Consider the following 13791-nt stretch of genomic DNA (forward strand, 5'->3'; position numbering starts at 1 on the left):
TTGTACTGCTATTACTTTGAACAATACTGTATATATATATATATATATATATATATATATATATATATATATATATATATATATATATATATATATATATATATATATATATACTACATATCAGAATTTTTTGGTCATTTCTATTAATTTTGAGCATTTTTGAAACAATGCTGCATTGCTTTTGAACCCGGCAGCACAGTAAACAAAATAAAACGCATTACAAAAATGTTATTGATTGCAATTTAAACAGTAGGTTTTACATCAAATCACATTAATGATGTTAAATCAGACAATGCACCAGCAATTTAGTGATTATTATCTTTGCTGTTGTGGTCTTGAGATAAAATCCCGAGTCCTCTAAGTCCAAGACCAAGACAAGACCAAGACCTTCAAAAAATGGTCTTAAGACTGGTCTCAAGTGCTACAAAACTACTGACAACCTTCATAACTCCTTTCACCAGATACTGTTTCAGACGCCTTCCCTTTGGAATCTCCAGCGCTCCTGAAAATTTTTCCAAAGAAAAATGATAGAAACCCTAGAAAGCCTGGAGGGAGTGGGCATTTACATGGATGATATTATCCGCCAAGGAAGGGACGTGGTGGAGCATGACCAACAACTACAGTCAGCTGACCTGAGGTTGAACACAGGAAAGTGTAGGATGAGGCAAGAGAATCTATACTTCCTCGGCCATGAAATCAGTGCAGACAAGCCAGTGAATTAGTATGTTTCAATAGTTGTTTTTGCACAGTGCATGACATTTTATCTGTATGTTATACGGCTAAAGTTTTGACACTAGATCAAGGGGCTTCGACGAGGAATTCACACCCACAGCGACTTCAAGGAGTCAACGGGCGGGGAGAAGAGGAAGCCGTAGTGTGTGCGGAGCATCTGGCAGGGGACATGGGAGATGGGGCAGATATAACTGTAATTTAAATAAATAATAATAATTACAATAATAATTAAAGCTGCAAGCAACATTTAAGCGGGGTTCAAGCCTTTAAGGCCTTTTAAGCACATAGGCATTAAAGACACTAATTTTTATTTAGCAAGGTTTTAAACACTGAAATAATAGATGGAAAAGTCCATTTACAGCCAATATAGGCAATTTACCATTGGAAATCCATGGTTTTTAAAGCTTTTTAACAGTTATAGCGCCACCTATAGTCCGATCTCTTTAAAACGTTGCATGCTTCATCAGCATGTCATGCCACATATACCCAACAATTTTCGTGAATTTTTGAGCTTCCCTTTTGGGTTAGCGCCAACTAGTGGCCGATTTCTTTCAAAATTCTTACAGACCTCTAGGACCATGAGTCAAACATTTCCACTGAGTTTCGTTCCGATCGACCTCCGTTAACCCCATCTAATAGGTGCTCAAAATTCATTGGCTGATGGCGGCCATGTTTTTTGAGATACACCAATGTCCTCATAGACTTATATAGTAACTTGGGCCAAGACACTGCATATCAATTTTCAGGTCAATCGGACTAGCGGTCGTTGTTTTTTTCACATTATAGCGCCACCAACTGGTCAAACGTCGCAATTTTTTTATCGAGACCAACAATTGAGCCCATACACATGTGTTCCTAGTTTAGTGAAGATATCTCATTTCCTTCTTGAGTTATTGCCTTTTTAGTAAAATAGGCTCCGCCCACAACATTTTTTTCCCACCCCTTAGCAACCGTAAATTGAAATTTCAACTTTTTCTCAATGAATATTGATATTCAGAATACAGAGAACATTTTGGCACTGGTTTGGTTCCGATTGGGCAAAAAACCAGGGACTAGTTTGCAAAAGTAGGTTTTTAACATAATTGCAAATATTGAATAAATGATTTGACTGACAGCAATGGTTCTAGAGGCAAAGTTGTTCAGTATGAGGAGATCTAGCACTTGATATGCATATTTTGTGGATGGGTGCCACACCACGTGATTACAGAGCCCTACAAATCTTTAGCGCCAACTAGTGGCCGATTTCTTTAAAAATTCTTACAGACCTCTAGGGCCATGAGTCAAACATGCCCATCAAGTTTTGTTCCGATCAGCCTCCGTTAACCTTGTCTTATAGGTGCTCAAACTTTATTGGCCGATAGCGGCCATGTTTTTTGAGATACGCCAATGTTCTCATAGACATACATGGGGCCTTGGACCAAGACACTGCTTTCCCATGTTCAAGTCAATAAGACTAACGGTCAGGTGGTTATACCCCTTTTTATGTTTTTTTCATGTTATAGCGCCACCATGTGGCCAATCGTCGCGATCTTTTTATCGTGACCAAGGAATGAGCCCATAAATATGTGTACCAAGTTTGGTGACGATATCTCATTTCCTTCTTGAGTTATAGCCTTATTAGTAAAATAGGCTCCGCCCTGAACGTCCATTTTGACGCCCTTTAGCAAACGTGAATCGAAATTTCAACTTTTTTTCAATGAATATTGATATTCAGTCTCCAGAGAACATTTCTGCACTGGTTTGGTTCCGATTGATCAAAAAACCAGGGACTAGTTCGCAAAAGTAGATTTTCGACAAAATTCAAAATGGCGGGAAAATTTGCATACCGGAAATGAATTCGGAGATATACGTTTTGTTCGTCATGAGCTGTGTCCCAAAGTGAAGGGTGCGCACTTCCAAGGCCATGCACTTCGAAGGCCAGACCAGGCCACGCCTTCAAAGTGCACGAAGTGCACGAAGGGCGAACCGAGGGACAGGGTTGCCAGGTCTGAATAATAAAACCCCTACAATTGTTATTCAAAAGTATCGGAATCACAGCCAGAATGGGCCAAAATGCGGGGCGCGGGCGGTAGAAATATTGCTTAAGTAAAGACAACTTAACCTGTGGACTATAGGCTACAAACACCCCAAAGCAACAGTAGCCTAAATGCAACCCCATTCCAGACTTGGCAACAATGAACCAAAGCGCCGTTAATGGACTAGCAGGTTCTGACAACTGACAGCGGACGTTCGTGAGGAGATTTAAAAAGACAAATGGAGCATATACTACTACTTATATATATATATATATATATATATATATATATATATATATATATATATATATATATATATATATATATATATATATATACTTTTTTTTTGAGCTTTCTATTGGGTTTTGACATGCTTCAAAGCCTGCGACGATGGGCTGGACCATAAGCATGTAAATATGTAGCCGGTTGTCAAATTGCAAATATTAGTTAACAGTTTATTTATTATGTTAAATGTAACTGTTACAATATATTTTAAACATTTAGCCTATATACGTCCAAGTTTGTTTTTTTTTTTGTTTTTTTTAAGTAGGCCTACTTATTTTTATTCAACTCATCATCTCAGATGCATTTTTTATGGCATGCCATGCAGCTGTCGACCGATTCGGCCCCGCAGAGCTGCGGACAGTGGAAATATGCACTCATCCCAGAAGATGATGTCCCCCTCAGGCCTTACCAGAGTCTCTATTGTGCATTATTCCCCATCCCGGTCCAGCTCCAGCTTCTCCCGCTCAGCGCAATGAAAGTGTAGAAAAGTGTTTTCTTCTGGTTTGGCTGATAATAAAAAATTGTTGTTTCTAATGTTAAACTTAAGTTATTTTATTGGTCTATAAATAGGCTATATTGTAAAAAGCCTACGCAGGCTAATAGACCAATTTATTTTCATTTACACATTTTAAATTACATGACAAGAAAATATATGTATAAACATAAATGTGTTTAATGTAGCTACAAATTATAACGTGCATTAGCCAAAAATAAACAATAGCTAGGCTATAGAAAAAACACTTCTCTTTAATTTAGCCTGTTTGAAGTTAACGAAAATGAAAAATAGACAGCAGTTCATTTAATTTACAAATAACTTAATTTAGCATAAAAAATAATAAGCTAGCCATTTAAATTGTTCTGTGTCGGCCACGCATTCAGCCTTTGGAGGATCGATGTTGACCGTCGTCAGTTCATTAATATATATATATATAAACTTTATTTTAGCAGCTAAGTCAGCAGTTTTCGTTTGTTTGTATTTTTTCTTATAATTCTGAGTGACAGATGTCACATTTGATTTAGCCTATTTTTCTGTGATATTTGTTTTAGTTACGGTGTTGACATAGGCTACAGCAGGCTGTAAGAAAAATAAATGATTGCACGGACAATTCCTATCCAGTGTCTCTCTTTCTGTAAGGGAAATTTAAAAGATAGATTCTGGAAACAAAATCTAAATTTAGCTGGATCAGTCGGGTCGGGAATAAAATAATTTATAGCGGGTGAGCACCGAGTGAATTTTCCGCGAGCGGAATGGTGCGGTGCGGAATAGCGGGAGCAGGACGAAAATACATGCAGCGCCCCGCAGATTATATTTTGAAGGCTATTTAAAGAAAGTGTAAGAAAAAAAGAAAGAAACAGCGAAAAGGGTGATAATGGACTGATTCATCTTCTTGAGATAATGGTTGAGAAATAAATAGCATTTAAAAATTGGGGAAATTAAAGTTCATCTTGCTCAGGGCAGGGAACTGGGAACTGTGTGAATGCACTAACGTTGAACGTTTTATTTACTTCGCTTGCGCTGTTGTGTTCAATAGTACCCAGGCTACACTTGAGTTACCCACCGCTATACCGTCTTTAACTGGAATCTGATCGAGTGCCGCGGGAATGCGGACCAGTCAAATCCTGTAGTCACCAGTGTGCTATGAATTCTGGGATAGGGAAGGGTGCGAAGTTATGGGAAGGTCCCATCTGCTGTACCCTTCCTTTGCCTGAGAACCGAAGGGCGCATTTTGAAGTCGCTCATGAATTGCGGCAGCCTTCGTCGCACCGCTGTGACGCAATCGCACTTCAAATGCGGCCTTCAGAGATGCAGCCATCCCTTTGGGACAGCCTACGTAGTGCCGCTGTGACGCAATCGCACTTCAAATGCGGCCTTCAGAGGGTGCAGCCTTCACTTTGGGACAGTCTTCGTAGTGCAGGTATGACGTAATCGCACTTCAAATGCGGCCTTCGAAGTGCGCGCACTTCACTTTGGGACACAGCTATGGTCTCAGCTTTCCAATGATATAAGACACTTGACCCTTAGGAGCAACGGTTTAGGAGTTATGAGCCCTTTCGCGCTTTTGGTTGCTATAGCGCCACCTATGGGCCAATCTGGCTCATAATTTGATAACCTCTCCTCGATTTTTGTACTACCTATTGGGCAAGTTTCAAGTCTCTAGCCCTTATGGTTTGGTCTGCACGATGCGTTTTACGGCAGAATAATAAACCGGCACAAATACAATAGGTTTTCAAGCACTTCGTGCTTGAACCCCTAATAACAGAGGCGTAAAAGGGCCTAAAAAGGCTTATAAAAAAAAAACTATAGGGTCTCAGCGCCTGATTTTTGAGCTGCTGGTTACAAAAACTTTATCAAGCGTTCTGACATGGCCGGCAGAGAGGAACACGGTAGATTTTTGCATTTTCAGCTCATTTATCTTGGAAATGATTTTTATTTTTTATTTAAAAATTTTCCCTTTTAAACTTTAATACCTCTACCGACGGCCCGATCTCCATAAAAGTTTGCACGCTGCTTTACAATAATAGGGTGCACATGCTCAGCTAATTTGGTGAAGTTCTGCGCAGAACAGACATTTTTTAGTCATTTAAATGTCATTTTGCATAGGATAATGTAGTTGACCTTTCTAACAGTTAAAGCGCCACCAAGAGGCCAGTTGCCACGTCCTTTTTCAGGTGACCACAGAATGAGCTCTTACATAGCTGTGCTGAGTCTGGTGAAAATATCTCGTTCCGTTGACGAGCTATAGCCAATTAAGTCGAAAGGGGCTCCTCCCACCTCAAACTTGGCGGCCCTTAGGAACCCTGAACCCAAATTTCCACTTTTTTTCAATGATTATTGACATTCAGACTCCAGAGAATCTGCCTGCACTGGTTTGGTCCCGGTTTGGCCAAAAACCAGGGACTAGTTCGCAAAAGTAGGTTTTTGGAAAAAGCCAAAATAGCCGGACATTTTCCCAGGTCACGAGCCAATCCGAGGCATGCGTCTGGTCCGTCTCGAGCCAAGGATTCCAACGATATAAGGCACTTGAGGCTACGGCCAACGGTCTAGGAGTTATGAGCAGTTTTGCGCAATTGATCGCTATAGCGCCACCTATGGGCCAATCTGGCTCATAATTTGATAACCTCTCCTCGATTTTTGTACTACCTATTGGCCAAGTTTCAAGTCTCTAGCCCTTATGGTTTGGTCTGCACGATGCGTTTTACGGCAGAATAAAAACCGGCACAAATACAATAGGTTTTCAAGCACTTCGTGCTTGAACCCCTAATTATTATTTTCAAATAGCCGAGTGCCGACATTGTCTTTGCTGTATCAGTAGGCTATAGTATTATGTACGTCAACTAGAAGCAGCAGCGCCGCGTCAGACACACATTCCTGGCGTGCAAAGGCATAAAAAAATGCCACGCAGCCACCCCATGGCTGACACACAACAGAGATGCACCTGAGATGTGCGTATCAGGCAGGCAGTGTGCAAGCTCTAACTTGTATGGGAGCCAAAATAAAAATGGAGGTGCGGGATTTGCAGTGTGTCACCGGCCTATAAAGTATGAAGAAGTATCGTACAGCTTCCGGTATCCACATATGATTTTGTCCTCATTGTCACTACTAGAGCAAGCAGGCCTCTACGCGCTGTGCATGAAAGAGGGGTATGATCAGTATGCACACAAGCTTTTTGACACTGCTAAGACACTCCTCCTAGCTCTGATTGTTTGGCTCTTACCGGGAGCGGTATATTTCTGCAAAAGGCAATAGGACACCTGACGCATATCATAGGCCCTCTCGTGGAACAGCTGTGTCGCACTGAGTTGTGATAACCCTCCCCAGCCCAACATCTCCTTTTCAAAACTTCATCGGAAGTACTCTTTTCAGCTGTCAGGGCGAAATAGGCAATCACATAAACGTTGCACACCTGTGATAGGTTCGTAGGAGAGCAGGACAAAAAAAGTCAAATTATAAACAAAGGGAAGTCCCGCACACTATCAACTTGCAGTTAAAAGTGATTTATTGTTGCAACATTTTGATCTTTCGATCGAAATAGGCGCATTGTGCTTCTCTCGTCAGTAGCGGCGCTAGGATCCGGGCCCACTCGTCTCTGGGCCACGCCTCTCGGATGGCAATGGCCTCAAACATCTTAAGATAAAGCACCACATCATCGTTAACCGTCATCCGCAGCAGTAATTGCTGCTCTCTGGGGGAATAGCAGAGAAGAAGGTTAGCCGAGTCTTCTGGAGACGTCTCTTCTGCTTATGTAGCAGGTGCCGGATGAGCCGCAGCTGTGACCTGAGATGCAGGTGCATCCGGTCTGTTGCCACCACATACAGGGCCGTACCCAGGATTTTCTAAATACCGAGGTCCAAATATGAATTTTGGAGGGTTTGAAAAAAAAAAAAAACATTTCCCTCCTTTACATATGCATTTTAAGACATAAGAAAATCAAAGAATCAGCTAACTGTAGCTTTAAAACCATGTCAGTATGCAGTATAAATTATTTTAAGAAGACAACAGATTTTTATAAATGAGAATCTGGTTAAATGTTGCACAAAAAAAAAATAGACTCCAAATTAGAAAAATCAGAAAATCTGTTTTATTGTTAAATCGAGCCAAAGACGACATATGTGTGACTCCGTCTTTGAAAACCTAGCTAAAGTACATTTTTGTGATTTACATTATGTAAAGAACATTTGAACATATAACCTTGATATATTTAATGTTGACTGAGTAAGATCATGTCCAAGATAGAAATCAATGTGAAAATATAACCAATGAGTGAAATCAAAATTTGATGCTCCTAATCTCAATATTAGATTATGAGACTTTAGCCTGGATTTCACAGACAAGAATCACATTAAGTGTAGCAATTAGGAAAATATAGTAGGCTAATACTTTTTCTATTCTAAGCACAGTGGGCTACCTGCTCTTTCTGTCTCATCGCCATCATCTTCTCTCTTTCTTTTTTCCCTTCTCCTTCTCTTGTCCTGTATCTTTTCTCTTTACAAAGCTAAGCTTTGTTTGAAGCAGTCTTTTCATTTTCGTCTGTATCGTTATTAGTTTGCATCAATGATTATTAAGTCCTCTCGCGGTGTTCTGATATCAAACATCAGTCGCTGTTCGAAGTGCCGGTTGGTGGTTGTGGCATTTGTCCCGCCTCTCCTCCACTGTGATTGGACATTGATGTTCACCCAAAGTTTAACTGTGGACGCTCAACAACGTGTAAAAATGGACAAAACCTGCCAGCTGTTGGCGCTATTGAAAAGTGCGGCGCATCCATTGGAAACAATTGAAAACATACGCCGGGTGAGGCGAGAACACCTGTTTGTACACGCTGCCTTTGCCTTAATAGGCTATTATTTTGCAACTTCTATTATGTAAACACCTCGGAGAATTACCGAGGTCCGGACCTGGGGGACCTCAATGGTGGGTACGGCCCTGACCACATATATTTATTTAAAGTTTTAAAGTAGAAACTTAATAGCTCTGGTCTTTGAGAAAAATTATAACAGCTTGATTATTGAGTGTTTCCGTGGCCGAAGACTTCATTAGCTCTAAAATGTTTGTTTTGGAAATAGTATCAAAAGTTTGGGATTAGTAAGATTCTTTACTGTGTAAGAAATTACTCCCATATGGAGTGTTTAAAGGACCAAAAAAAAAAAAAAAAAAGTATATATATATATATATATATATATATATATATATATATATATATATATATATATATATATATATATATATATCATCTGAACAATGTTATGATGTGTGGTGACCATAGTACTGTATAAGTGTTGTATACTTGATACAAGGAAAATCAAGAACACTTCATTTTAACCACAGCAGGTAGTATAGCCTTACAGCGCATGATATAGCAGGTGGTTTCCCTCTGGCTTTGAGTCTTCTCTTCTTCAACATCCCTAACTCAAATCTCTACTGCCACCTACTGGCAACTATGCTCAGAAGAACAAAACATATTCCCCCGTCACTTAAAGCAATCTGTCTACCTTGTTATTTACAACATAAGGGGGAATGCAATAACAATTTAACCAAAAAAGTTACCGAAGCATTCACTTTATTAAATAGCATAATTAGGCTACTTATAAACAAACTAAAGAACAAATAACTGCTTCACGCGAGTTGAAGAATGTATAATTCCTATTAAAATAAACCATTGATTTACTCATTCTTTATAGTCAAGTAATGCAAACTCAGCCGCTGACAGAGCTGACATATCAGAGGACAGAAACGGCACAAACTCCGGTTCAGCATCCAAGCAGTCTTCATCCGAAGCAGGCAAAGGCAGACGAGAAAGACAGTCAGCTGTGTTATTTTGAGCTCCAGGATGGTAAATAACATCATAATTGAAGCACAGCAGCCAAGCTGCCCAGCGCAATGCACACTCCGGCGTGATCAGTTCCTTTGGATGAAAGGAGCACAGTTAAGGCCTGGTGATCTGTGCGCAGAAGGAATTTACGACCCCACAAGTAAGTTCGCCACTTTTCAATGGCCCAAACACAAGCAAGTGCCTCTTTTTCAATGGTCGAGTACTTGCATTCAGCCAGTGACAATGTCGCAGTGACAATGAAGCAACAATGCGCTCCGTGTTATCCGCATGAACTTGGGCGTGAACAGCGCCCAGGCCGTAGGCAGAGGCATCTGTAGATACTACTGTAGGCAAATCCAGGTAGAACAGTGCAAGTGCAGGGCTATGAATAAGCAATTTTTTTACGGCATCAAAACATTGCTGTGCCTCCTCTGACCAGACGAAATCTGACCCCTGTCTGATGCAAGCGCACAGAGGTTCAACTACCATGGCAAAATTGGGAATAAACTTATTATACCACGTTAACTTATTATACCACGACGATTATCCTCGTCAGGCTGAACTCCTTGCGCATTCACCGTATGACCCAGAAAGCGCAAAGTGGATTTGTTGAACTGACACTTTGATTGATTCAGCTTCAGTCCAGCATCCTGTAAGCGTTGGACAATGGCTTTGAGTGTGTAGTCATGTTCAGTTTTCGTAATTCCCCAGGTATATGGCAACACTCGGAAGTTCTTGTAAAACTGTTGCCAACATCTACTGAAAAGTGGAGGGTGCTGAAGCAACTGAAAATAAGCACTTCCCAAATCGATAGTGGAAAATACAGTTGCTCCCCGTAAGAAAGACAATAGTTCCTCAATGTGTGGTAATGGATAGTTATCCGTAACTATAGCCCTGTAAGGTTCTCGCAAATCCACGCATATTTGTATAGCACCCATCTTCTTCTTTACTACTACAATTGGGGAGACTCACAGCGAAGCGTCCACTCTCTCAATAATTCCCGAATCAGGAGGGTGATGGATTTCCTGACTGACTGCGTCTCTAACAGAAAAGGGTAAGCAACGAAGTTTCTGACGCACAGGAGAAACAACTGAAGAAATCTTTACTTTGTGCACAAAGCATTTGCACATCCCAAAGCAGTTGGAAACTTCATGGTAGACAATTACAGCCCAGGAGTTGAAGTTCGCGCCGGCAAAGCGCAATTGCCTTCGAATCGGAGATGTAATCCATTAATAAGATCCATCCCAAGCAAAGCTGTACCCGATTTAACCACAAAGAACGATGTAGAGCAGGTGATGTCATCATTAGAGACTAAGCATCCGAGTACGGGAATCGGAGCACAAGAGCACATCACAAGTTTCAGCGAAGGAGGCAGCAAAGCGTCTTTCATGAAGTGTGTTTCATACACGATCTTCGGCAAGATAGAAACAGATGATCCAGAATCCACGGTTAGCTCAGTAGGCACAGACGATAACATTCACGGGATGATGGAACAGGTGCATCAGATAAAGGCTTTGAAGAACACACTGTAGACGGTGGCTTTGGAGTCGGTCTACGGCGGTGATGTGTTGCTGCAGGCGAAGGGTTTGCATGTGTCACTTGCACAGGTACTGAACGATTACCCGTTAGCAATTTGGCTTGTTCACCAGCAGCCTCCGTTTGAGTGGAAATAGTAATGGCCTTTTCAAGAGTCAAGTTAGATTCCAAAAGCAATCTCTCACGAATCCAATGACTGGACACATTCTCCACTAGTTGGTCACGTAACATTTCGTCCAGTAGCTGCAAAATCACAAGAAGCCGCTAAGTCCCGTAGAGCAGCTACCTACTTAATTATGGTTTCTCCTGGTGCCTGAATAACGTTTCCTGAAAGCATGGCACTCAGCCACTATGTTTCGCCGAGGAGCAAAGTGTGTATTCAAGGCCGTAATTGCACCTTCCATGGAATCACCCTGATTCGGTAAAGTATAAAACAAGCTCTGGCCTTCAGTCCCCAGACAATGTAAAAGCAGTGTTTTCTTGCGCTCGACCGTCCATTCATCTCCAGAAGCACCAATAACAAGAAAAAAATTCTGAAACATTCGGAACCACGTGTCGAAAGGAATAGCTGGTTCTCCAGGACATGGCAAAAATGGCATGGGAAACGTAGAAACAGCTGCCATCCTCAAACAAAAATACCTCGTCACCAATTTGTTGTATCTTTGATACGAAGTAATGAGGTGGCATTTGAAAATCTAGAACACTTTATTTTAACCACAGCAGGTAGTATTGCCGTACAGCGCATGCAATAGCAGGTGGTTTTACTCTGGCTTCTTCTTCTCTTCTTCAACATCTCTAACTCAAACCTCTACTGCCACCTACTGGCCAATATGCTCAGAAGAACACAACAATAAGCAGAATAACTGACTTTAGTTTAATTATTAAAAATAATGCACACTATTAAACTTTGATTTTTAAGCGTTGCCAACAAAAATTAAAATGTCATTTTATGGTGAAATTATATTTAGAATAGCAGTTTTAATGTGTTTCAGTGGGAACATATTTGCCCTTAAACATGAGGGTCAAATATTAAAAATACACACTTCTGCTAAAGTTTATTCCTTGGCATTGACACAATACAATAATAATAATAATAATAATAATTTAAAAAAAACTAAAATGAAATGAAAAAGACAAAGGGTTAAAAGGGGTTTGTGTTATTTATGTAAAAAAGATGCCTCCTGAGATGATGTATTAGATGCTATAAGAACACCAGCGTTATGGTGACACAGTTCTTCTTAAAACAAAATTTTCTTGCACATTAAACTAGTAACAGTGCTCATATCAAAGTGTATCACAAAAGGTATTTATGTAATGTGTGTTTTAAATTCTATACAAATGTGCCTGATGTTCAGAATTAATTTTAAAGTTGTTTATTTGATATCTCATGTATGTTAAACTGTATGAACATGATGATGTATGTATACAAAATGTTTACAGCAAATATTAATCTAAGTTATTGTTAACTTATAAATATACTATTGTTCATTGATAATTCATGTTTTCATAATTCATTAAATAATGCTATTTATAGAAATGCATTAGGATATTTAGAAATGCTGTAAATTGCTCATTGTTATAACTAATACATTAACTTATGTTAACAAATTTAACATTATTGTTCTGAAGATATTAATGCAGACTGCTGTTTTGTTATGTTTACAAAGTCTTAGAAACTTTGTGTAATTTCTTCTTCAGGTCAATGAAGGAACTCATGGAAAATGGGACATATTTTTACTTCATGTTGTTTGAAAATATTGGGAACATAAGATATGTTTTCTTCAGTTTAGGATTTATTCTGTACTCTGCTATCATATTATTTAATGTCATTATTATGCTTGCAATATTTCTGGAAAGGACTTTACACCAGCCCATGTACATTCTGATTTCATGTTTGTCTATTAACTCTGTGTTTGGAACAGCCGGCTTTTTCCCAAGAGTACTGACAGACTTGCTTTCTGATACAAACTCAATCTCACTTGAAGGATGTGTCGTACAGTCTGTTGTAATTTTCACGTATGCCGCAAATGAATATACAATATTAATGGTAATGGCACTTGACAGATTTGCTGCAATATGTAAACCTTTACAATACCACAATATAATTACACCAAGGTTTTTGTCTGTTATGTTAAGTATAAACATGGCTTATCAAATGCTTTTAATTGTTATTTGCTGCCTTTTAACTACAAAACTGAGAATGTGTGGTAACAAATTATTTAAGGTGTACTGTCACAACTATGAAGTAGTCAAGCTTTCTTGCGAAACCACAGTGGTTAATAATATTATTGGCTTGTTTATATTATTCTCAACTACTGTCATCCCTTTAAGTATAATATCATATTCGTATGTAAAAATTCTTATCATTTGTCGAAGAAGCTCATCAAAGTTTAAGGGCAAGGCTTATCAAACTTGTATTCCACACATAGTGGTCCTTTTGAATTACTCAATTGCAGCTATTTCTGATGTCACTTTGAGTCGAGTTGTGACTTTACAACTTCCTACATGGCTGTCAGTTTTTCTTTCACTGGAGTTTCTTATAATACCTCCCATTCTGAACCCTCTTGTTTATGCTTTGAACTTGCCGGATATTCGCAAAAAAATTATTTGTCTTATAAAACCTTCCAGGTAGAATGTTTTTAAATTTTAAATTTTATTTTTTTCTGATGTAATAAATGTTACACAGAATAATACACAGAGACTTTTAACTGTCAGTAGTTATAACCTGATTTCTCCATCAAGGTAAAATGATTTATGTTTAATATAATCTTTATGGTTTTATATAATGAAAGTCCTTTTCAACCTTGATGCAAATAAACAAAACCATTACCTTTTAATTAAATTTAATTGAATACATTTTTTACACACAATTTTATTTAGTTGATTTTAAATAAATCAGTTTATTGGGTCAACAA

At 39.2% G+C, this 13791-nt stretch overlaps 2 protein-coding genes across 2 annotated transcripts in view; both read left to right on the forward strand.

Annotated features, from left to right (window-relative positions):
• The window catches only part of lipt2 (lipoyl(octanoyl) transferase 2), a 571631-nt gene that overhangs the window by 50690 nt on the left and 507150 nt on the right, over nucleotides 1-13791 (forward strand). The gene's annotated exons all lie outside the window — the stretch shown is intronic.
• Nucleotides 12591-13508, forward strand: LOC137084143 (olfactory receptor 51I2-like). Its single transcript, XM_067450114.1, has one exon. It carries the CDS (start codon nucleotides 12591-12593, stop codon nucleotides 13506-13508), a length of 918 nt encoding a protein of 305 aa, XP_067306215.1.

Source organism: Pseudorasbora parva, chromosome 8 (assembly GCF_024679245.1).
Source record: "Pseudorasbora parva isolate DD20220531a chromosome 8, ASM2467924v1, whole genome shotgun sequence".
In the NCBI taxonomy this organism is placed as follows: Eukaryota; Metazoa; Chordata; class Actinopteri; order Cypriniformes; family Gobionidae; genus Pseudorasbora; species Pseudorasbora parva.

Coding starts and splice junctions, on each gene's coding strand:
- LOC137084143 (XM_067450114.1), top strand. CDS start 12,591: ATGGAAAATGGGACATATTTTTACTTCATGTTGTTTGAAAATATTGGG.